General features: G+C 45.9%; 1 protein-coding gene across 5 annotated transcripts in view; it reads left to right on the top strand.

Annotated features, from left to right (window-relative positions):
- The window catches only part of MYO18B (myosin XVIIIB), a 300,037-nt gene that overhangs the window by 212,345 nt on the left and 61,656 nt on the right, over positions 1–26,036 (top strand). For all 5 annotated transcript variants that reach the window (XM_033233057.1, XM_033233058.1, XM_033233055.1 and 2 more), the window contains 4 exons: positions 1,041–1,157; positions 3,664–3,747; positions 5,614–5,751; positions 8,494–8,679. In XM_033233057.1, coding sequence (XP_033088948.1) covers positions 1,041–1,157; positions 3,664–3,747; positions 5,614–5,751; positions 8,494–8,679 — 525 coding nt within the window. The remainder of the gene's footprint in view (positions 1–1,040; positions 1,158–3,663; positions 3,748–5,613; positions 5,752–8,493; positions 8,680–26,036) is intronic.

Consider the following 26,036-nt stretch of genomic DNA (forward strand, 5'->3'; position numbering starts at 1 on the left):
AGTCCCTTGTCTGGGTGTACGGGGTTGACTTAGATTTATACTCAATGTATAAAACCCTAAAGTTTAGGTATAGAGTTTTATAAGCAAATGCTTATCTCAAGATCTCTGCGGGCCTTTTTGTCCCTTATTTTGTTGGAACTTGCCTACAGGCATTCACACACACACACATACATGTACATGTGCACATGCGTATACACAGAAATGAGTGTACATATTCACATGCGATCACCAGGCACACATACAAAATAAATGCCCTCCTTATAGGTAACCTATGCCTCCAAGTTTATTCATCCATCTAATACATATTCATTGAGCACCTGTTATAGGGCAGGCCTGGTGCTGGCTGCCGAGGTTATATCTGTGAGCAGAACAAAGTCCCTGTTCTCAGGGAGAGTGCCAGGGTTTGCATTTTCATATATGTACTATGCCTATTTAAAATGTGCACGCATAGGTTCCCAAGTGGGACTGCGCAGACATAAATTCATACACACATACACCCTGAATTCATAGTCACATGCAATACCTAGTATACACACACACAAACACACACACAAACACCACCAAGCTGTTACACCTACCACATGCATTGGTAACCACAGCCACTCTTTTTTTTTTTTTTTTTTGAGACGGAGTCTCGCTCTGTCGCCCGGGCTGGAGTGCAGTGGCCGGATCTCAGCTCACTGCAAGCTCCTCCTCCCGGGTTCACTCCATTCTCCTGCCTCAGCCTCCCGAGTAGCTGGGACTACAGGCACCCGCCACCTCTCCCGGCTAGTTTTTTGTATTTTTTAGTAGAGACGGGGTTTCACCATGTTAGCCAGGATGGTCTCGATCTCCTGACCTCGTGATCCGCCCGTCTCGGCCTCCCAAAGTGCTGGGATTACAGGCTTGAGCCACTGCGCCCGGCCCACAGCCACTCTTAAACATCGATGGTCACTCACCTCACACACCCATAGGCAAACCCCTCTTTACTCTTCCTCTGGACCCTGCTGCCCATCCCTCACCCTCCCACCTTGCCTTGACCACTGACCTGCCTCTCCCAGGTGGATGAGCAGCTGTACAGGCTGCAGTTTGAGAAGACGGACCTCCTGAAGCGCATTGATGAGGACCAGGATGACCTGAATGAGCTGATGCAGAAGCACAAGGACCTCATTGCTCAGGTAGTGAATGGGACCTTGGTGGAAGAAGCTCAGGGACTTGGGGTGGGGTAAATGGGGAATGTTGAGAAGGTGATATGGTTGGACTACTCCCTCATCTTAACATCTTGGAGGGATAAGTGCACAGAGATAGATAGGAATTGTACATTTCCTGTGATCCTAATGGAGGACAATGTCACCTTCAGATGGTGTGTGCATCTCTGGAGGACATGTCCACCAAGAAAGATTTGGATTTATCCATGCCTCTATCTACCCATCCACCCACCCATCGACCATTAATCTACTCATCAATTTACCCATTCACTTTTCTACCCATCTACTCATTCACCCACTCCCCTATCCATCTGTCCATCATCCATCCATCCATCCATCCATTCAATCATCCACCCATCCACCCAACCACCCATCCGTCTGTCCATCCAGCCATTTATCCATCTATCCATTCATCCATCCATCTTTCCATTCATTTATCCATTCATCCATCCTACCACCCATGCTGGCTGGTCCTCTCCAACTGCTCGTTTATTCACGAATAAACCCTCGTTTATTCACCTATCCAACCACCATTTTCTTTTCTTTTCTCTCTCTCTTTTCTTTCCTTTCCTTTCTTTTCTTGCTTTTCTTTTTCCTTCCTTCCTTTCCTTCTGTCCCTCCCTCCCTCCCTCCCTCCTTCCTTCCTTCCTTCCTTCCTTCTCCTTCTCTTTTTTCTTTCTTCTTTCCCCCTCTTGCTTTCTTTCTTTATTCCTGTCTTTATATCTATTTATTCAATATTTACTGAATCCTTGCCATGTGTTAGGCACTGTGAAAAATGCTAAGTATATTGTGGTGATCAAAAGCACATCCCATTCCCACCTTCATGTACCTCACAGTTTAGTGGACTGGGAAGACCTTATCATATGGTCACCCAGAGCAGAGGGGAGACTTGCAAACTGAACCAAGGGTCCAGAAAGAAAATGAACACATTCTGCCAATCCTGACCTAGGTTGGGAGTCAGGAAAGGCTTCCCAGAGCAGGTGTCATTTGGATGGAGATCTGAACAAAGAGCGGGAGTTACTTAGATTGGAGTGGGACACCGGGGATTGGGGGTGCCTTCCAAGCAGAGGAAATAGCACATACAAAGGGCCTGTGATGGTGCATTGGAGAGACTGAAAGGAGGCCAGTGAGGACAATGTGGCACAAGACAAGCTCAGTGAAAGAAGAGAATCAGATCAGGGTCTTAGAAGCTGTTATGAGATTGAGTTTTATTTTATGGTTGAAGGGAATCAGTTGGCAAACTTTTCAGGGACAAGAGCAGTTGGAGAGGACCAGCCAGCATGCCACCCCAGACTGTCAGCTCCATAAAGGCAGGGCCCTCCTCTGCCTTGTCCAGTGCTGTATTCAGAGCCAAGAAGAGCGTCTGGCCTGGAGGTGCTCAGTAAATCACTGTTGAATAAATGAAAGCTGAACGTGTCCAGGGGAAAGACAACTCCAGCCTGGTAGATGGAGTTAAGATGAGGAGGAGTGGATGGATGGGCTTGGGAGATGATCAGGAGACATGAGGGCAGCATGGGTGAAACAGAAGCTTTGGGGTGAAGCTGAGGGATGTGATGTGGAATCCCCAGTGGATCTCCACGTAATAACTGCATAATGGGAAGAACAGCTCCCTCCAAGAGCAATGTCTTCCTTGCAATACACCTTCCAGAGGAGATTCAGGGGGAAATACCTGCTGCGCTCTAAATGCATCTGACAGAGGTTGAAGGGGTTTCTGCTGGACAAAGAATAATAATAGCAAAATAATTGGTGATACCATCCACATGGTAACAACCACAAAATAGTCTATGCCACTGTCTACACTTGCGAATCACACATATTTCCGCCCCAAAGAAAGGTTTGTCTGTTAAGTTACAAAGGCACTGTATACCTATGCCCATAATAAATAATTTAAATAATAAAGACACAAGAAATAGAAAGTAAAGAGGTGCTTCTACCCTCTAGAATTCCTCTCTTCAGAGGTAATGAAGCTTAACAGTTGGCTCTATTTTTTCAAAAACCTTTACTCTCCACTGCTTCATTTAGTCTCTGAACAAACCCAATACAGAAAAGCCCAGCGGAGGCTATCGGTCCATTTTATGGATGCAGAGATTGAGGTGCAGATCTGTAGATTGCTAAGACCAGAGTCCAGGTCTAGAACCTCAGTTACCTGACCCGCCGAGTAGCTCTCATCCCTTGGAATCTGGTCCTAGTGCCATGGCCAGCCCACTTCTGTCTGGATTCTCAGGCGTGTATAATAAAATGCTGGACAGTTGACCAAATCCAGAGGCTTATATAATTGGAGTGACTCAGCGAACATTGAAATGAAAGATGGTGAGGAGGATGTGAGAGGTAATTTTTGGGAAACAGCTATTATCATAGAAGCTCTGAGAGATGTAGACATCTGTGGGTGGGGAAAGTAGGGATTTTCAGGGGTGGTTTCCCAGCAAGGCTTGTGGTCTCAGGGTGATATATATACATTTTTTTTTTGTCTCACCAGTCTGCTGCTGACATTGGGCAGATCCAAGAACTGCAGCTGCAGCTGGAGGAAGCCAAGAAGGAGAAGCACAAGCTTCAAGAACAAGTATGTGCTCAGAGCCATCCTATAGTTGTATTAGTCAGGGTTTTCTTAGAGGGACAGAACGAATAGGATGTGTGTGTGTGTTGTGTGTGTGTGTGTGTGTGTGTGTGTATGTGTGTATGTATGTGTGTGTGTATATATCAGTTTATTGTTTGTTTGTTTGTTTTTGAGACAGAGTCTCACTCTGTCACCCAGGCTGGAGTGAAGTGGTGTGATCTCAGCTCACTGCAACCTCTGCCTGCCAGGTTCAAGCGATTCTCCCGCCTCAGCCTCCCAAGTAGCTGGGATTACAGGTGCCTGCCACCACGCCTGCTAATTTTTGTATTTTTAGTAGAGATGGGGTTCTGCCATGTTGGTCAGGCTGATTTCTAACTCCTGACCTCAGGTGATCTGCCCTCCTCAGTCTCCCAAAGTGCTGGGATTATAGGTGTGAGCCACTGGGCCTGGCTGGGAAATATATTAAGTATTAATTTACACGATCACAAGCTTCCACAATAGGCCGTCTGCAAGCTGAGGAGCAAGGAGAGCCAGTCCGAGTCCCAAACCTGAAGAACTTGGAGTTCAGTGTTTGAGGGCAGGAAGCATCCAGCATGGGAGAAAGATGTAGGCTGGCAGGCTAAGGCCCATCTCTCTCCTTTTCATGTTTTTCTGCCTGCTTTATATTCGCTGGAAGCTGATTAGATGGTGCCCACCAGATTAAGGGTGGATCTGCCTTCTCCACCCCATTGACTCAGATGTTAATCTCTTTTGGCAACAACCTCACAGACACACCCAGGATCAATACTTTGTATCCTTCAACAGAATCAAGTTGACACTCAGTATTAACCATCACAGGGAGGAAGAGAGGGATTTTCCCTGGACATTTACTTATACTTTGGCTCCTGGAAACTGTTTCCTTCATTCTTTTATTCATCAATTCATTCAAATACTCACTCAATTCCAGTTGTGTGCCAGGCACATTGAGACCACACCCTAGAGAGATAGACACATGCACACATACTCACACTTATTTACTCTTGCCTGTTCTTGTGCTGGATCCAGGTGTGCTCCATGCACTGAGACTCAGCCGTGCAGTGCAGAATTTTCTCCTTCTGAGAAATGGCTCCAAGAACAAAGAGATGGTCTGTGCAAGACAGGATCATGATCCTCTGTGAAATCTTCCTTTGAAGTCATGGTCCCTCCAAACATCTCTGGTTTTCTGTGATTACCTAGAGGGTTGCTATTATCCATGAAAGTTTCAAAGCTCTTCTAGAACCCTTGCATGTGCCTGCTTAAAGTGACTGTTGGAGTGACCAGGTCTCAAGCAATTTCCTATAGGTGCTGAGTAACAACACGCACAACAAATGGAATAGCAGCAGTGGCCATTTGCTGGCTGCTTAGTATGTGCCAGTCACTAATCTCCTCTAATCCTCCCAAGAAAAATGAAGAAACTGAGGCTCAAGGAAAGGCACTGACTTTCCCAGACTCACACACCAGGAAGAAACCTGGCTCCCAAACCCACCCTTGTTTTATCTTTTTGATGCCGTAGCTTCTTACTCACAGACTAGCTTTGCTCCTTGATCAGAGCAGGGAAGGAGAGAAGGGAAGCACTGATTAAAAGTCTTGTTTTCAATTCTGAAGACATAAGAAGCATCATCTCCCAGCACCTGAGACCCAGTATGAGGGTCTGGTATGAGGGTCCAATGAGGGTCCCAAGATTGAGGCCTGGCAATTCTTGCTTGTACAGACATTTAATATGCAGCACACCTGAGCAGAGAAGGAGGTGGTGTAAAGAGCTCCTCCCACCCTCCCAGGCTGGGTCCTGCACGTGTCTCTGTCCTGGTATCAGGGACAACAGGTGTCCAATAGACTTCTCTCTTGTACCTACAGCTGCAGGTGGCTCAGATGCGCATCGAGTACCTGGAGCAGTCCACCGTGGATCGAGCCATTGTCAGCAGGCAGGAGGCGGTCATCTGTGACCTGAAGAACAAGACAGAGTTCCAGAAGGTGCAGATTAAGAGATTTGAGGTACATAGTGATACATAAATAGTGCTTGGGCCAAGAGCAGGGAGAGCTTTTGTGTAAGCTTCATCCGCCCTTCTACTCATCTCTCTACTCACATGCCTTTATCTAGATATACATTACTCATCCACTCCTCACCCAAACTGCCTCCCTCCTTCCATCATACCATCATCCCTCAAGCCACCTACCCATTTACCTATCCATCCTCACGTATGTCTCTCCATCTCCTTCCACAGTCATGGGTCCATTCATCCATCCTCCCTTGCATTTGTTCTTCCTTTCCCCTTCACTTTTTCTTCTCTTCCTCTATTATTTTTTCTTTAGCCCTCAACCCCTCTGTCTGCCCATTCTTTTATGCATTGATCCAGTTCTTCCTACCTCCATCCACCTACTTACATGCCCAATACTCATTTTGAACAGAAATTTATTTTGCACTCAGTGTGTGCTAGGCCCTGTTTTAGGTGCACAGAAGACAGATGTATGACACAGATCTGCTTTCAGAAGCATATATCTTTGTAAGCAATGTGGGTAAGATATGTATATAAATATCTGTAATATGGAGAGAGTGTTGTGATGTTTAGAGGATAGAGATCTTTTCAAGACTCCGGAATCAGGAAGGCTTCTGGGAGGAGGTGGCATTAATGCTGAACCTTGAAGGACAGGTAAGACTTGGATGGGCTGGGGTGGGGTTCAGTGATTACATTCACATTACCCTTGAGCTGGGAACACAGGTGTTTACTTCTTCAGTTCTGTGGGCCAATGACATGGGACATTTACAGAAGACATCACCATTGTCAAAATACTTTCACATCAGTCACTCCACTTGAGGTTTGATACAGTCCTGTGAGGCAGGTAGGATAAGTCTTATCTGACGAGAAGATGATCCCAGAGAGGTCAAGTGACTTGCTCAAGATAAAGCCAGGCAGTGCATGGGATAAGGTAGATTGACACCTGATCTTCACTTCCTCCTGGTTACAGGTTCCAATTTCTCTGCAGCCAGCTGGCTTCACCACAGTAAGACAGTGTGTCTAGACAGTTGTGAGGCTGCATTCCTCATTCTGAAACATTTCCCCCTGATCTCCCTAGGGGCATTTGGTCTCCAATAAGGCTGCTATGGATGAAGAACAGAGAGAAATTCTTCTTTGCTTTGACCGTCATTGGTTCCCAGAAATTCCTCAAGGTCTGAGTGTCTCTGCCGATCACCATGGAACTTTGATCTACTATATTTTACATGATTAAATATGGAAGGTTGGGCTATATCATATGCCATTTTAAAACTTGGTTCTAGCATAGTGAAATGATAGCAGGGGAGAAAAGAAAATGAGTGTGGGAAAACTTCAAATGGAAAGATTCTATCTCCAAATTCAATTTTCCCCTCTGCCGCCATGATTTGAATTTAGTAGAATCCTGGGTCTTTGAGGTGTCGAGATGGGGTACCTCAAAGACACAGTTTGAGAACTCCTTCCAGTCTTCCTGCTGTTCTTGGAATTGTTGCTGAACTTCATTTGAGAGGTGAACTGAATAGGAAAGCGTTTCTTTCAGGTTATTATTTGGTGTCTAATCTGCAGGCTGTTATCCCCACTGCCTGTGGCTGCAGAAAAAGGGCTCAGAGTCCTTAGCAGGGGCTTGAAATATTCATGTGGGCCCCGTCCTATGTCAACACTGGAGTATTTGCCCACCAGGATCGATTGGTTCCGGGCTTGTTGGCCAACTAATGAATTCTGCAGAACAGTCCTTGGGTTTGTTTGGTGTGGCACTCGTGATGGCCAAAGCACTTTTCTCTCTATTGTTTCATTGTGTCCTCAAGGATTCCCCATCCCCCCTGCCACCAGGAAAGGAAAAATGTCATAAAATGGTAGGGCTGAGGCTCATGAGAGATTACCTAAACACCCTCATTTTATAAATCAGGAAACAAAAACACGTGTTGGGGAAAGGCTTTTGACCTCAGCAGAGTTCTCTGTTCATTGCACCAGTCCCTCGAGATAAATAGGAGCTGCTGGAAAAAAAAAAAAAAGTAATAATCCCCAAACCTTATCTGGCACATCTTATGTGCCAGGCACCCAAGCCTTCTGCATACCAAGAAATTAGATTCTGACAGCGTCCCCGGGACACAGGTACTATCATCATCCCTGTCTCTCAGAAGGGCTCAATAGCCTGCCCAAGGTCACACAGCCAGGGAGAGGCAGAGGTGGGATTTGAACCCAGAGGGTCTTGCGGGTGAGGGTTCTCATAAATATGCTATGCTGCCTCTCAGAATAGCAGTTATTGCATTTATTTATTTATTTATTTATTTTTTCGAGACAGGGTCTCTCTGTGTCACCCAGGCTGGAGTGCAGTGGCACGATCTTGGCTCGCTGCAACCTCCACCTCTCCAGTTCAAGCAGTTCTCATGCCTCAGCCTCCCAAGTGGCAGGGATTACAGGCATGCGTCACCACGCCCGGCTAATTTTTGTATTTTTTGTAGAGAACGGGTTTCGCCATGTTGGCCAGGCTGGTCTCTAATTCCTGAGCTCAGGTAATCCACCCGCCTTGGCCTCCCAAAGTGCTGGGATTACAAGTGTGAGCACTGAACCCGACTGTCATTTTTTGCATGTTGTTAATTCTTCATTTTTGTAGCAGACATCAGCATTCTTATCCTGATTATAAAAACACAGGAAACTCGGCAAAGGATTTCTCTTCCTTAGGCTCCCTTGTTTCATACCCCTGGCCTCCAACTTCAAGGTGGGCATGTGTCTCTGCCCCTCCCAGGTCCTGGTGATCCGACTTCGGGACAGCCTGATCAAGATGGGGGAGGAGCTTTCACAGGCGGCCACGTCGGAGTCCCAGCAGCGGGAGAGCAGCCAGTACTACCAGCGGCGCCTGGAGGAGCTGAAGGCCGACATGGAAGAGCTGGTGCAGCGGGAGGCGGAGGCCAGCCGGCGGTGCATGGAGCTGGTGAGTCCTGTCCCCATCGCGGGCTCTTAGCAACTGAGGGTTTGCAATGGGGTACAGCCCCCCTTTCTTAAGACTTCAGAATGGGAGACTCATGGGTTTGGGTCCTGGGCCTCTGAGGTGTGCCGGAAGCCAGGAGAAACCAGAAGGGGAGTGGGATGAGACAACACTACCATTGGCTGCAAACCCTGGGGGTGGGCCCAAAGTGGACCAATGGCATTCACTGCTGCCGGATGGCCGCCAAATTCATTTACATATCAGATCCCAGACTTTCTTTTCCTGCTCCATTCATTCCACTCCAATGGCAGGAAGGCCTCACACACAAGAGAGAAGAACGGGTGTTTATTAACGGCCTGTCTTTCACTGGGTCTCAACATCCATAATATCCTATAATCCTCATGTCAGCCCTGTGAAGTCAGATTTATTGCCCCCGTTTCACAGATGAGGACAAACCGAGCCTTCCAAAAGGGGAGATGACTAATCTAAGGCCACATCTGGTAAACATAGAGCTGTTTCTGGGCTGTTAGTAGCAACAACAAAAATAAAAGATACAAATGATGATTCTAGCCACCATGTGTGAAGTATTTGCTCCCTACCAGGTTCTGAAGGAAGCATTTCTCATTTAAATCCTCATTTCAGAACTGTGAGGTAGGTTCTGTCTTGATGTCCATTAAAAAGGTGTGGGGAAACTGACGCGTGGAGATATCAACTTGCCAAACTGAGGTTCCGAATGGTACATTTGCTTGCCCAGGGTCACACAGGAGTAAGAATTTGAACCCAGGGCTGCCTAACAATGTAGTCTCTACTTCTAGTCACTAACTCATACTTTGCCTCCAGGATGGACCAAGGAACATTTATTTTTATTTTATTTTATTTTATTTTTCTGGAGACAGTCTTGCACTGTTGCCCAGGCTGGGGTGCAGTGGCGTGATCTCAGCTCACTGCAATCTCCACCTCCCAGGTTCAAGCGATTTTCATGGCTCAGCTTCCTGAATAGCTGGGACCATAGGCATGAGCCACCATGTCTGGCTAACTTTTTGTATTTTAGTAGAGACAGGGTTTCACTATGTTGCCCAGGCTGGTCTCAAACTCTTGAGCTCAGGCAATCTGCCCACTTCGGCCTCCCAAAGTGCTAGGATTACGAGTATGAACCACTGCACCCAGCCCCAAGGAACATTTTAAAATTTGTTTCCTGCCTAATGGGAAGGTTTCTCCATCATTCGGTGTGTTCTAAGAAGAACTGCACAGGTCACAGAGCATCTAAGAGTGTCTGTTCCAGCTTTTCTCCATGGGGCCAGATATCACTAAGGTTCCAGATTTCTGATTCTGTGACCTGGGGGGGTATCTGGCACCCCCATTGCCTACCATCATCCAGCCTTCTAGAGACAGCCCACAATATGCCAAGGCTTGGCCCAGAGGTCTCTAAATTACACTGGTTTTCTCCTTCCTACATTGTCCACTCTGGTGTTGTGAAAGGTCTCACCAACTTGTTCTTCCTGCAGCAAATATGTTAATATGTCTCGGGCCACTGTCTCTCACAGCCGGTGTCATCCCCATCAGGCTTTTCTGTGAGGGGGCGGTAAGGCACAGCACAGAGACACAGGTTCCCAAAGTCCAGGCCTCCTGACTGGCAGTTCCTCCACGCCCATGGCCCTGGGAGAGAGAAAAGCTCTTTCCTCCAATTGACAGGATAACTTCCTCATTAACTAACCCCGTTTCTCATGCAGCTGAGTGCCCCTCCTGGCAAGCTCTGGCTGGGAGGAGAGAACATCCCCAGCCTTTCTCCTCTGATGTCTTCTTTAACTAGCCAGGCACTCAGGCATTCTGGCCAGATCAAATAGTGATTTTCTTCCTCTCTGTCCCTTGATCTCTTTTTCTCTGTCGTCTTCTCTCCTTCCCTCTTTTCTCTCTTTCCTCTGCCTGTCCCCATTCCTGGGGCCATATTCAGATCTTGAAAGGCTCTGAAATACTGAAAAGATTATGCATAGTTCCCACATAAGAATCAAAATGGACACAACACAAAACCTTAAAGAGCTTGCATGCATGCTGAAATTAGACCTGCGTCTGTCTCCAATTTCTGATGGCAAGATTCTGGATAAGTTTATCAAAGCTGAACTTTTCTCTTTAGTTTGGTGGGTGTGGTTGAAAGGAGTGTTCATTTCCTAGGATTGCCATAGCAAATTATCACAAGCTGCATAGCTTAAAACAACAGAAGTTCATTTTCTCATAGTTCTGGAGGCCTGAAATCTGAAATCAAGGTGTGAACAGGGCTGCACTCCCTCTGAAGACTCTGGAAGAGCATCCTTCCTTGTCTCTTCCAGTTTCTGGTGGCTCCAGGTGCTCCTTGGTTTGTGGCTGCCTCAGTGATGGCTTTCTTCACATGGCTGTCTTCTCTGTGTATGTATGTCCCAAATATCCCTCTTCCTTTTTCTTATAAGGAAAACTGTAACTGGATTCAGGGCTCACTCTAAATCCACGTTGATCTCACCTTAAGATCCTTACCTTAATCATATCTACAAACGCTTTTGCTTTTTTTTTTTTTTTTTTTGAGACAGAGTCTCGCTCTGTCTCCCAGGCTGGAGTGCAGTGGCACAATCTCAGCTCACTGTAACCTCTGCCTCCTGGGTTCAAGCAATTCTCCTGCCTCAGCATCCCAAGTATCTGAGACTACAGGCACGTGCCACCACACCCAGCTAATTTTGGTATTTTTAGTAGAGGCGGGGTTTCACCATGTTGACCGAGCTAGTCTGGAACTCCTGACCTCAGGTGATCCACCCGCCTTGGCTTCCCAAAGTGTTGGAATTACAGGCATGAGCCACCACGCCTGGCCTGCAAACCCTTTTTCTAAATGAGATCATGTTCACAAGTCCCAAGTGGAATTGTCTTTTGGGAGGCCACCCTCCAACCCCCTACACAAGAGGAAGGCACATTTCTGCTTGGTTGGTATTCTGAAGTTATCCAGTACATCCCGTCCTTTCCTTAGTGATCCTGTGGAAGAACAAAGCTCCACGGATAAGGTCAGGCCAGCAGCCTCTTCCAAATACTACATGTCCCAAAACTCGCCAACCTATTTGCTCTCAAGTATTTTCTTTGCCTTTGAGCTCTGGGAAATTTCCACTGGGAGAAGAGAGGAAGTCATACTTTTTTTGCATCACTCATTTATTCATTCAACAAATACCTATTCAACACCAGCTATGAGGATGGCACAGGGGTAGGCACTGATGAGGAAGGGCAAGGAATCCTAAGGTCCTTGCTGTGCAGAAGTTCGCAGTGTGCCCAAAACAGGACTCAGTGGGAGAGTTAAGTCCTCGCTGTCATTGAAACTTGAGTCTTGCTGCTGAGGCCCCTCCTATAGGTGTGGCATCCTGGTACTGTCCCTGGCTTCTCAAGACAGATCATCCCATCTGTTCGTGTCCAAGCCACCAACTTGCCTTCCCTCATCCCGTTTCTATAAGATAAGGGGCAGCTTCTTTGTGCCGTACGTTCTCTAAACTATACTAAAATCCTGCAAGGCAGCCCAAGCTTTGCTTCTTTCCTTCGTGCAATGTGTATTCATAGTTTTCACTGTGGGCCAAGCCCTGTGCTGGATGCCGGATACCCAGTGAGGAACAGTGAGGAACACACCTTTGCCCCCAGGAGCTCATACATGGAAATGCATAACTGCATGAGAAAATACAACTAAGGCCATGGCTAGTGTACTTCATACAAATATGGAGTTTCCTCCATCATGAGAGCTCAGAGCTTTCACAGGCAAAACAAGGGGGCATGCACTGTGATTTGAGGGACTTTAGAAGGCCAGTTGGCACCACATCTCTCTCCCATACCCACTGTCACCACCACAAGTCCATTTCTTTGGGCAAAGTATTGCCTTCTCCTTCTTTCTTTCCTTTTCTTTTTTTAAATTGAGACAGGGTCTTAGTCACCCAGGGTGGAGTGCAGTGGCACAGTCATAGCTCATTGCAGCCTCCTCCTCCTGGGCATAAGCGATCCTCCTGCCTCAGCCTCCAGAGTAGCTGAGACTACAAGTGCATACCATTGTGCCTGGCTAATTTTTCAATTTTTAAAAATAGAAATGGGGTCTCGCTACTTTGACCAGGCCGTTCTTGAACTGCTGGCCTCAAGCCATCCTCCAGCCACCGCCTCCCAAAGTGCTGGGATTATAAGCATGAGTCACCGCTCCTGGTCTGTCTTCGTTTTTAGAATTCAAATCCTCCCTGGGAGGGATAGAATAAATTTCCTAACTCCACAGTCCAAGTGTTGATTTATTCATTCCATCAACAAATGTTTATTGAGTCATTCTATGTTCAAGCCCTTCGCAGAAGTTGTCTTCTTTAGCGCTTAATGTCAACCTCAGCAAGTGGAGAACGTGGAGGGGCCAGGGTGTGAGGTTGTCCAGGGCTGCAGGATCAGGAAGGGCAGAGCTGGGACTGGTGTCCCATGTGTCCAATGCTAAAGCTATCACCAGGTCACCTGCTTCCCTTTCAACCCAACCTTGCTGAAAAATGGCTCTGCTGTGGAGACCAAAAAAACGATCTGGTGCTCTGGGCCCTGGTGAGCAGCAGGAAGGATATTGATGGATCTCCTGTCCACATTCCTTTCCGCCTGTCCCCAGCCTGTACTATTTGTCACTGTTGGTGTTGGTTTAAAGGACTGTGAGTTGTTGCATGTGAATGATTTATACCCCCAGCTGACTCTCCGGCACATCCAGATCAGGATCAATTACCCCTCCGGTGGAACTTTGCTTCCCAGAAAAAGAAAAATGAGGTTTTGCCATTAATTTTAGTAAATGTACTATTCCTGGAGACTCCAGGAGCCATTATGGAGAAAATAATATTCTGGCTCTAAATCATTCCAGTCCCTTTGTCATTGGAGCGATGAAGCAACTCATCTGTGGATGTATATCCTGTTGTTTTTCAGTAGTTACGGGGCCCAGGGGAAACCACCCTGGCCCCAGGACTGGGTAATCAAGGGGTGCCTGAGAAAGCTAGAAGTCCTGATGCTGACGGGAAGGCCTGACTTTGGCCTTCCAGGTGCACCTATTTTGGAGGCTGCACCTGTTGGGTTTTGCCCTTCATCACCTTGGCCTGATTCCCCTGATCCAGGTGTCCTTTTCACAAGTTCCCCAGGTCTTGAAAAACTTGCATGGTGCTTCTGCTTACTTTTCCTGCATCCATCCGGTGACCTGAGCTAGAAATTGCAGCAGCCTGTCTCCCTCTCGCTCACACAGCTTAATGGTCAGACCTGTTGATTTTACCCTATTGGGGTATTTTTGAAATTCACCCCTCCTGACCCATTTTTGCTTATTCTGTCTTTATTTAAGTATCACCCCCTCCGGTCTGGGCTTCTGTAGTGACTTCTCACTTGTCTGCCCACTTTCCCTTCAGTCTTGCTCCTACCTGTAGGAGATCTTTCAAGAAGGGGCATAGCTTACTGTGTTATTTCTCTGCTAAGAAATGTGTTTTTTTTTTTTTTTTTGAGATGGAGTCTCGCTCTGTCGCCCAGGCTGGAGTGCAGTGGCCGGATCTCAGCTCACTGCAAGCTCCGCCTCCCGGGTTCCCGCCATTCTCCTGCCTCAGCCTCCCGAGTAGCTGGGACTACAGGCGCCCGCCACCTCGCCCGGCTAGTTTTTTGTATTTTTTAGTAGAGACGGGGTTTCACCGTGTTAGCCAGGATGGTCTCGATCTCCTGACCTCGTGATCCGCCCGTCTCGGCCTCCCAAAGTGCTGGGATTACAGACTTGAGCCACTGCGCCCAGCCTGCTAAGAAATGTTTTATGGGGCCGGATGTGTTGGCTCATGCCTTTTGATCCTAGCACTTGGGGAGGACGAGTGGGAGGATCATTTCAGATCTGGAGTTCAAGACCAGCCTGGGCAACATAGCAAGACCCCATCTCTATGAAAGAGAGAGAGAGAGAGAGAAAGAAAGGAAGAAAGGAAGGAAAAGGAAAGAAAGGAAAGGAAGGAATTAAGGAAGGAAGGAAGTAACAAGAGTTTGCTAGGTCTGCTGGCATGTACCTGTAGTCCCAGCTACTCAGGAGGCTGAGGTGGAGGATTGCTTGAGCCCAGGAGTTCAAGGTTACGTGAACTGTGGTTGCACTCCTGCACTCCAGCCTGGGTGACAGAGCTAGTCTCTATCTAAAAAAAAAGAAAAAAAAAAGGGAAGAAAGGAAGGAAGGAAGGAAGGAAAGAAAAGAAAGAAAAAAAGAGCTTCCATGGGTCACGGGTCCTTCCATGGGTAATGGGTCCCCATTGCCTTCAGAACAAAGTTCAAACTGCTTCCTATGACCTACAAGAAATCTAACCTTTCTAGGTTTTTCCATCTTTGGTTGTCTGCCTCTCATCCTCTTACCTGTTCTACTTAAGCATAAAGGCAGAGTTGAGGACTGCTATAGTTTCAATGTTTGTCCCTCAAGCATCATGTTGAAATTTGATCCTCAGTGTTGGAGGTGGGGTCTCATATGAAGTGTTTGGGTCATAGGGGCAGATCTCTCCTGAATGGCTTGGTGCCTCCTCATGGTAACAAGTGAGTTCTCACTGTGTTATTTCCCACTGGAGTTCCCCTGAGAAATGGCTGTTGGAAACAGCCTGGCACTTCCTCCTCTCTGTCTCGCTTCTGCTCTTGCCATGTGATCTCTGCACACACCAGCTCCCCTTCCCTTTCTGTCATGAGTGGAAGCAGCTGAGGCCCTCACTAGAAGCAGATGCTGGTGTCACACTTCTTGTGCAGCCTGCAGAACTGTGAGCCAAATAAACCTCTTTTCTTTATAAATTACTCAGCTTCAGGTATTCCTTTATAGCAACACAATTGAACTAAGGCAAGACCCCAATGCCGTGTTACTCCTTGATTCACCACCTTTATCCTCATGCATCCTGCTGCCTGCCTGTGCAACCTTAAAAACTCGAATATCAGATTAAGCACCTCCTTTGTGTTCCCATACCCCCTGTGCCCACCCCATCAATGCATGTGTCACTCAGTTACTGTAAATGCCAATGTTCTTGTCTTCCTAGAGAGAGAGAGACCCTGAGAGAAAGTTTTATTTGATTCGGGCTGCAACCTCCGTATCGGAGTCAGGTATAGGGTAGATGCTCAGTGATTGCTTGCTGAATAATTTTCTCAGCATTTTGAAGTTTTACATCTTAACAAATGACTCAAAAAAGTACATCTTAGAAATGGAAAATTTTAGATCAACCAACTTTTGTTTGTATCTTACTAGGAACCTAGCCCTGTGCCTGATGATGTGGGAGATGCAAACATGGATGGACTAGGGACTGTGCCCTTGAATTGCTCAAGATCTAGAGGAGGAGATGCACATGTCCATCAATAACTCTGACACAAGATGGGATGTGTGGACAAAGGAAGAAATGGTTTCATACAAACAGAAGCCCTGGGGGAGATTGTATGGAGGATGCATCATTCATCTGAAACTTGTTTGGAGTTTCTTGAATGATAAAGCAAATACTGGCTGGCAGCTTTGGGGGAGCAGCAATCCAGTCCTGTGTATCGTGACATCTCTCACTTGCATTCAGCAAATGTCTAGTGAATGCCTGCTGTGTGTCAGGCAATGTCCAGGCTGCCAGAGAGTCAGAGAGAAATGAGATACAGGGATATAAACACCGACTCTTCACCCCTTTTTTCTCCTCTTCCTTCTTTCTCGTTGCAGCTCCCCTACTGCATGCCAGTTACAAAATCTCTTCCTCCTCCCTCTTCAATCTGTTTTCTTTTGCTTTCCTTGTTCTTCCTTATTCTTCCTTAGCACCCACTTGTCTAGGTTTAGGCTTGCTGTTTCTCTCTCTCTCTCTCATCTGTCTCTCTCTCTCTCACACACACACACACACACACACAGAATTGTTTTGACCCATGTTGGGGGGAGGGTGTGTGTTAAATTTCTAGGCTACCATAGCAAGTTATCAAAACCTGGATGTCTTAAAACAACAGGAATTTATTGTCTCACAGTTTTGGAGGCTAGATGTCTGAAATGAAGATGTTGGCAGGGACATACTCCTCTGAAGGCTCTAGGGCAGAATCCTTCCTTCCCATGGTGGCTCCAGGCATTCCTTGGCCTTTGGGCTGCATCACACTTATCTCTGCCCCTGTCTTTATATGGCCTTCCCCTCTTCTCTTTCTGTCTCTGTGTGTATCTCTCCTCTTCTTGTAAGGACACTAGTCATTGAATTCAGGGCCCACCCTAATCTAGTATGACCTCAGCTTAACTCATTACTTCTGCAAAGACCCTATATCCCAATAAGGTCACATTCTGAGTTTTTAGGTGGATATGGATTTTTGGGGGGACACTATTTAACCCACTATAGAGTGGTTGAAAAGAGCATTGGGCTTGGAGTGTGATACCTCAGACAGCTAAGTTAACATTGAAGCAACTCAGTTTCCTCATCTGTGAAGTAAGCATAATATGGCCTATTTTATTGTGTAGGTATGGGGATTAAATGAGATAATGTATATAGAAGTGTCAAATGACAGCCCATAATAAGCACCTAATAGATGGTACTTTATTTTCTTTCTTCCTTTGAGTTTCTTATTTTCTCCTTCCACTCAAGCTTTATCATATTCTACCAGCTCCACTTCCACATCCATGCAATGCCTGTGATGGTGGATGGCAGTGATGTTTATAAGATCTAATATTTGTTTATCATATACTGTGTGGGGTACTGGGCTAAGTACTTTACATGAATCCTCTGTTTTGAGAACTTATTTGGAGGTTTGGAGGTATACCCTTGACCGAAGACTGGTCCTCCTCTATCAGAGACGGTCATCCTCTTCAAGTGTTCGGCTTTGGGAGGGATGTACATGGAGTGATGAGCGGGGAAGGGGACACCTGCCCAGCCAGCTAGATCAGCCAGATCAACCTTGGCGATCAATAGGGTGACAGATGTTACAGCTAGATAGCCCTCACGTCCGAATCCTCTATTTTGAGCCTCACCGTTGGAGGTAATTGTCCTTATTTTATCATGAAAGAAACTAAAATCCAGACAGATGAAGCAGTTTCTCCAAAGTCACTTTCCTAGTAAATAGCAGAGTCAGAATTGGAATGCAGGTCTGACCGACTCCGTGAATTTTAGATACATAGTGTGTACGCGTTCAAGTATAATTTTTTTTTTTTTTTTTTTTTTTTTTGAGACGGAGTCTCACTCTGTCGCCCAGGCTGGAGTGCAGTGGCCGGGTCTCAGCTCACTGCAAGCTCCGCCTCCTGGGTTCCCGCCATTCTCCTGCCTCAGCCTCCCAAGCAGCTGGGACTACAGGCGCCTGCCACGTTGCCCGGCTAGTTTTTTGTATTTTTTAGTAGAGACGGGGTTTCACCGTGTTAGCCAGGATGGTCTCGATCTCCTGACCTCGTGAGCCGCCCGTCTCGGCCTCCCAAAGTGCTGGGATTACAGGCTTGAGCCACCGCGCCCGGCCTCAAGTATAATTTTTTATTTTTATTTTATTTTTTTTTTTGAGACAGAGTCTCGCTCTGTCGCCCAGGCTGGAGTGCAGTGGCCGGATCTCAGCTCACTGCAAGCTCCGCCTCCCGGGTTGATGCCATTCTCCTGCCTCAGCCTCCCGAGTAGCTGGGACTAAAGGCACCCGCCACCTCGCCTGGCTAGTTTTTTGTATTTTTTAGTAGAGACGGGGTTTCACCGTGTTCGCCAGGATGGTCTCGATCTCCTGACCTCGTGATCCACCCATCTCGGCCTCCCAAAGTGCTGAGATTACAGGCTTGAGCCACCGCGCCCGGCCTCAAGTATAATTTTTAAAAATTAATAATATATGTTAATACTGCTTTTGATTCTGTAATCTAGACATTCTCAACCTTGGCATTAATGACATCTAGGATCAGATAATTGTATGTTGTGAAGACTGTCCTGTGTATGGTAAGATATTCAGCAGCGTCCCTGCCCTCTACCTACTAGAGGCAAATAGCATTTCTGCCCCATTTATCATAATCAAAAATGTCTCCAGACATTACCAAATGTCCTCTAAGGGGCAAAATCACCACCTGTTAAGAGCAACCTGTCTGAGCTAATCCTCACCATAACCCTTTAGTTAACACATATGATAACTCCCCATTTTATAGATGATTAAACTGAGGCTTACGGAGGTGCTGTGCCCAAGGTCACAGGGCAGCTGGAGAAGGGGAAACGTCAGGAAAGGAGAAAGTCAAGAATGGAAAGAGGCAGAAATTAGACTCCCTACCCTTGTAGGAAAAAAACCGGTAGCGGTTCCAGCAAAATCCAATCCCAACCTTCCTGAGACCCAGCGGTGACTTCACAGCAGAATCTAATTCTGAGTGGAATTGAAGGCCTTGCTGCAGACTGTGTACTTTTAATCATGTTTAAATAAAACATGGGACCATGGGTGTGATCTCCTCACTGAGCCTGGCTTGTCAGCCGCCTGGGCAAAGTCATAAATAGTTAATAGACAACCACTTATGGCTCTACTTCTGTTAAATCTAGCATCAATTATATATGGTTCATGCATTATTTATTTGGTGTTACTTTGGGGTATATCTTCCACCTTCGGGGGAAAAGTGTAAAGAATGTGAGGCGTAGAGCAGATTCGAGGATGGCTTGTTCCCCTCCGTATTGGTCAATTTCCCTCGAAGGAAAAAGCCCATTGATGATGAGGAGGTGATTTGGAGGTGAATTTGGATCTAAGAGGACTTTACCAGACCACCAGGAAAAAAGATTGGGGTGGTGTTGTGCTGGTAAATGTTTAACAACTGCCTTTCCAGGGCAGGTGGATTCCTGGCTTGTCGTGTTTGCCAATTTCTGTGGTGTAAATTCTCCCTCCAGGGCTGATTTCAACCTGACCACATGATGTCACCGAAGGCAGAGTTGGGAAGCAATGCACAGTAGTGTATCATTACATATCATTTCCACCATACAGGTACAATGAACACAAATACCTTCAAAAGCATCATCAGAGCAAAACGTTAGCAAAATAATTAGAAAGCAATGTGTTTTGAGTATATATTACCTTTGTTTTTCATATAAGGTATTTAGTTGTAAGCTTATATCCTTTAATCTTTAATAATAGCTGTGTTTGACAAGTGGCTTGCAAAATTCCCTAAAATTTAGCTATCAGCTCTTGCCAGCCAATATGAGCCACTTCCCGCACACCCATGACCTGGAGTCTCCTTGGGGCAGTGTCCCCATATCCTGTTAGAAGGTGGTTGGTGGAGTGGAAGGAGTGAAAATTTAGAGTCAGAAGGCTCTTAATCAAGTCTCGTCGCTCACTGACTGTCTTTTTAAGCAAGATTACTTCACCATTAGAAATCTGTCCTTCTGAGCATGCTCTTTTAACTCATGTATAAAATAGGTGCAGTCACATCTCCTGGAAAAGACTAAAACAAGTAATTTATGCCATGCTTCTAGATCAGCCTGTCACATAACTATCCCCAAAAGCACACCTGCTCCTCTCTCCCTGTTCATTTTCTCCTGCCTTCTGAGAATCTGAACATAGCAGGTAGAGGCCTTAGGAAGCCCAAAGTCTGGTTCTGTTTTTTGTTTTGTTTTGTTTTGTTTGTTTGTTTTCATTTGCTTTAATTTTTTTTCCACTCCCGAACCATGTTTTCAAAAGTCTCCCTCCATCTACTTACTCCATGGCATTCACCAAAGCCACAGTGAAGGGGTTCATTTCAGAAAGCCCTTGGTGTTTTCTCCCTGCAAATGGCTATGAACTTGAAAGCGTAAAGATGAATTATTCTGGCTGGGAACTGAAGTATTTAAAAAGGCATTCCATATGGAGGGCATTTGGGGCCATGAGCCGGGTGTAAATAACACGTTTTATGGCTCTTCTGACAGGGAGGTAGCCCTCCTAATTACTGCCCTGTTATCTCTGTGGGATTCAAAATGACCCAACACGCTTATAAACTCCGTGTTCACAGATTTCCTTTTAATCCCTACTCCTAATGGCCTCCCGCATGCTCAGAGAGCTGACAGGGGAAACCGCGGGTATTTCTGTCACTCCCCCCCTTCTAGGCACTGTGGTCTCCTGTTTGTTTCCCTACAAAGGTTTCTGTACAAAGGAAACTTAGTCCTAATAGGCATTTAGGTGCTGCCAGCCTCAGACACGTTTCCGAAGGTGAATTCTCCCAAGCTGTCTTTATCTCACATGGTGAATGTGCTTGTCTCAATTCAAGAGGTGTTACTATCTAATGAAATGAGTTTCTTTGCGTCTGGCTCCGAGATGAGTTATCCTGATAATAAAATCTATTACCAAAAGCCTACCTAGGAATAATTGGGTCTATTACTCCCCGACTTGTGGCTTTGTTTCTGCATTGAAAATAGGCTCTCCAGCAATTAATCAGAATTTAAAGTTGCTAATACCAATTACAAATAATGCACTGAGGCTCAAGATGGCAAACAGAGGAGCAGATACTAATCTTGCCCCTTGAGATTTTATCAGTTGAACTTTCGTCACTTCAGACTTGCTGGAAATTAGAGTAACTTAACTCTGCAAAGTTAATTACTTAAAAAAGAAAGGGGGGAGGTATTGATTGAATATGGCAGGAGTATATTAAATTATTCACATATATCCAATTTATATTGTTTAGACGAGATTATGTTTCACTTAATTGTATGCCAGGGAGGCTTAGGAAGGTTAGTCTCCTTGGTAAAAAGCTTGATCATTGTTATGATTTGACACCTTTAAAAGATAGTGGTCCCAAGGAAATCCAGGGAGCCCCAAAGTCAGACACTTCCATGTTTTTGATTCATTTCCAAAGTATAATTCGGTTTGAAGGGTAATTCTCTTTTTACTGTTCTTTTTTGGCAGAGCTTAATAAGAAATGGAGAGGGGATCTCAGAATATGAGTATTGACCAAGCAGTTGGGAAGCGAAATGGTTTTTTTGGGAGAATTGGCTGGTTTGGAATTGAAAGTGTATTTAGTGGGGAAAGATGAATATAACTTGTCTAGGTTATGGCTCTTTTAGTTGTAAGTGACAGAAACAAAATTAAATTGGCTTAAGCAAAAGGAAATTTATTGACTCATGTAATGAAAAAGTGTCATGACCTCTGGCTTCAGACTCAGTGAAATTCAGGGTCTCAAATGATGCCAACAGGTTGAATTCGGTGTGCTGGGGTCAACCTGTATCTGTTGGCCAGAGCTGACTGTGTCCATCTCTTCCCAATTCCGTGCTCCATGACATCACATTGATAGCCCGACATTGGCCATTGTGGGATTACTTACACTATGGAAATTGGCAGATGTTACAGATCAAGGATTTCCACTCATCCCCATAGTCAGTTTTGAACATTTACCAGCACACCACCGACTGAATCCTTCCCTCCCCATCTCCTTGGAGTTGGTTGCCATTCTCAGACAGACTTTCCCTTCCTAGTGACAACAGAGTTAGGCTGACAAACAAGGCTATCAACCTCAACAAGAAGAGGGCCCCTTCCACCCAACAGCTCAAACAAAGGCCAAGAAGTAGAATCTCATTGATTCTGATTGGTCTGGTTTGGGTTATATGCCCACACCTAAACCAAGCACTGGTACTTGAAGGGTACAGGCTGGATTGAACAGTTGTGGGGTACATGCCCAGCCCTGAATCCAGGAGTAGAGTCAGCTCCACCCTAGCCATGTGGATGGAGAGTAGAGGAAGAATAGATTCCCCCAAAGAAAATTGAAATGTTAGCGCCAGAAGGAGGAGAAGTGGTTTCCAAAAAGCCAAAGCCTTTGGATGCCCACTGCGGAGGCCACATCGGTGGGCCTTGACTCTTGCAGAGATCTCTCTGCCTTGCCACAGGCCCCTTCTAGGTTTTATCTTCTCTGCTTGTGTTCCTGCCTCCTGCTTGACTTTTTCTTCCTCCTTTCTGTACATTTTCTGTTACTCCTGGGGCTGGGACATCCCATAAGTAGGTTGGATCAAAGAAAGGAAATGGAGGCCAGACGTGGACAGCCTAAATTCCGTTTCTATTTTCTCAAGGGGGTGGCTCACACAGTAGGAGGAGCTTGCCTTGAAGCCAGGAAGTCTGGGTCTGAGCCACACTTCTGCCTCTAACTGACTCTATGGCCTTGGACATGTCTCTTCCCTTGCTGGACTCACTCTCTCTCTCTGTAAAATGGACCAGATGACTTTTAGAGTTCTTTCTGCTGAGACCCCTGGGCAAGCCTGGAGCTGACTGGTCATAGAGTTGCAAGCTTTGAGTGTGTCTCTAAGGGCTGATAGTCACAGTGGCAGCCTCCCCTGAAACAAGCATATTCCTACACCCCAAGAGCGATGTACAGAGTCACACAATCTCAAACCTGAAAGTGCCCAGGCCTCTTCATTCCAACTGTCTTCTCCAACCTCAGACTGGTAGAAATTCCATCTCTCTGATGCAACTGTGGGATTGGGGAAATTACTACCTCCATGGACAACAACATTCCCATAGACCTCCCCTTCTCCATCCCATTCTAGATTGATTCTATACCTACCCCACAACTGGATTCCAGATGTGTCACCTTATCTCTTGGAGACAGGGTTTCAAAGGGCAGAGAGATATCCCTTGCTTATCTCGCCTGGGAGGTAGCAAGGAGTTATCCAGAGATTACCAAGCTTCTTTCTTCTTTGAAGTAGCCAAATCTTATTTTAAATCCATAGCTGATACAGATTTATGGTAAATAAAAGCAGAGCTCCTCATTAGGGCTCACCTACTCTTCCATCCTGGCCCTTGAGGCAGCACCACAAAATACAGCTTGATAACCTCTAGTCAGATCTGGCTGCTCTCCTGATTTTTATGAATAAAGTTTTATTAAAACATAGTTACAAACATTTACATATTTTCTGTGGCTGTTTTGGGGCTACAACAGCAGAGAGGAGTGTTTGTGATAAGACCATTTGGCCTACAAAGTCCGAGATACATACTACCTGGTCCTTTACAGAAAAAAAAAAAAAAAATCACTTACCTTTGCCCTAGAACATTGCTTAGCACATAGTAGGCATAAAAAATGCATGCTGAGAGAAGAAAGAGCTTGACAGAAAGGACAAAGAACTAGGAGTAAGGAGACTTAGATGCAAATCTGAGTTCCATCATGTCCTTACTGTGTGACTTTAGTCAAGGCACTCACTTTCTCTGTTTCCCTGTTAACGCATAAAATGGAGATAATTACTACAACTGCTTCACAGCATTGTGGGGATTACTTAATAAAATAATGTGTTTAAATGCTTATTACAGTGCCTGGCACAAAGTAAGCCCACTATCATCATCATCGTAATCACCATCATCATCATTATCGTCATCATCGCCATATCATCTTCTTCATCACCACCACCATCACCACCAACACATCATCTTTTCCACCATTCCCACCATCACCATCACCTCCATTGTTACCGCAACCATTACCATCATTATCTCCATCACCGTCATCATCACCACCACTATTTGCGTCATCATCACCATCATCATCAATCGTCATCTTCATCACCACCGTCATTATCATCACCATCATTACCGCCACCACCATCATGAAAATTATTATTATCACCTCTCACCACGATGACCACCAGCATCATCATCTCGTCATTATCAGAGTGAGACCAGAATCAAAGAGCACTGTAGAGCTCCTTCAAGAGGAGGCAAGCCCTGTGACTTAGAGCAGGCCTATAAGTCTAGGCCAGTGGTTGAATTATTTCCTCTTTGAAAATTCTGGGAATGACCCCAGATGTCCCCAAATGCTGTATACCCCACCTTGTGGCCTGTGAGTTCACAGATGCCCCCTTCTTTGTGCTCAGTGTCCTGAGTGTCAGCTTCATTGGAATTCTGCCCTTTCTCCAGCCTTGTCTTGGCTGCATTCCAGGTAAATGACTGGGAGCCCATCCTGCTGCTTGTCACCTCTGCCGCCCGCCCGCTTGGATAATTAGAATCAACACATTCATTTCCCTAACAGCATTCTCATCTCCCCCTCGCAAAGTTTTCAAATGGAAAAAGAAAGGCAAAAACAAGCTACATCTGTCCTTGTTCAGGCAATTTGCAGCTGTCTGCAGCTGACATCCACCCAGCTGGGCGGCAGAACTAGCTTTCCTGTTTGCTTTTGGTGGAAGATGATGTGGTTGGTGCTGTTATTAAAGTTTGGCAGCGGTTTGGAGACAAAGCGTCCTGTTGGAGAGAGACTTATAAACAAACACTCAGGGGGAATCCTTCAGGCTCCTGCCTTTGTGAGCTAATTGCTTAGTGGGTGGGGAGAAGAAAAAAGACTGATGTCACTTTTCAGCACACAAAAGGAAAGGAACTCAAGAAATAAGATGATTTCCGGTTTTCATTTCTTTCTGAGAGCCTGCTGAGTTTGCACGCAGGTAGCAACTGGATGCTCTGATCCAGGGACTGGCAAGTATTTTCTGTAAAGGGCCAGGTAGTAAATATTTTAGACTTTGTAGTCCATACTGTCTCTGTCACAACTACTCAACTCTGCTGTTGTAGCACAAAAGCAGCCCTAGACAGTATGCAAATGAATGAAGAGATGAGCGTGGTTGTGTTCCAATAAAACTTTATTTAGAAAAACAGATGGTGGACTGGATTTGGCCCACAGGCTGTAGTTAGCTAACTCTTGTTCTGCGCTCGGTTGGAAGAAGTGGAGTCGGAGGCAGACAGCAGAGCTGGGTTTAAATCTTGTCTCTATCTCTTGCAGGCACCTGTCGTCTTTGAGTCTTTCTTTCTTTGTCTGTAGAATGGGTTATCAGGTAGTTGGGAGATTAGAATGTTTTGCACATGTTAAGTGGTCAATGAATTGTAATTCTTTGTAGTACTCACCCGCTGACCCCAGCCAAAAAACATGAGAGAGTGAAACCAAATAAAGAAGGCTGTCTGCTTTCCTGTTGGCCCCAGCCATGGTTACAGTTCAGTGATGCAGATCTTTTTGTAGCTCATTTGAGAGTCTGGCAGCTCTGACTTTCCCAGGATGATCCTTCTGTTGTCTGTTCCTACCAGTGCCTTCCCACACCAAGATGCCTTCCCGCGTTCACACTGTTTCTATCACAAAGGCGCGGCCTCTGTTGAGAAATCCCAAGTATGCAAGTTAAGATTCTGTTTATGGACTTTTGTTGTTTAGGGAGAGTAGTTTTTGTTGTAGTTTAATGTTGGGCCAATGTTAAAGACTTGTTGTCTGTAAGCCAAAGACATGGCTGAATGTCAAATCTAATCACCATGTTTGCATTTTAACTGGTATGATTTTCAGGCAGGGTCCTAGGGACAATTCAGAATTCTGTGTGCTGATACTCATAGTTAAGGTTCACTTAACCTGAAAGGGCAAAAAAATAATATTTTTTTTTTTTAGTAGAGATGGGGTTTCGCCATGTTGGCCAGGCTGGTCTCGAACTCCTGACCTCAGGTGATCCGCCCGCCTCCATCTTCCAAAGCGCTGAGATTCATGCCACTGCACT

The sequence above is a fragment of the Trachypithecus francoisi genome, unplaced genomic scaffold, assembly GCF_009764315.1.
Source record: "Trachypithecus francoisi isolate TF-2019V2 unplaced genomic scaffold, Tfra_2.0 Lachesis_group14, whole genome shotgun sequence".
In the NCBI taxonomy this organism is placed as follows: Eukaryota; Metazoa; Chordata; class Mammalia; order Primates; family Cercopithecidae; genus Trachypithecus; species Trachypithecus francoisi.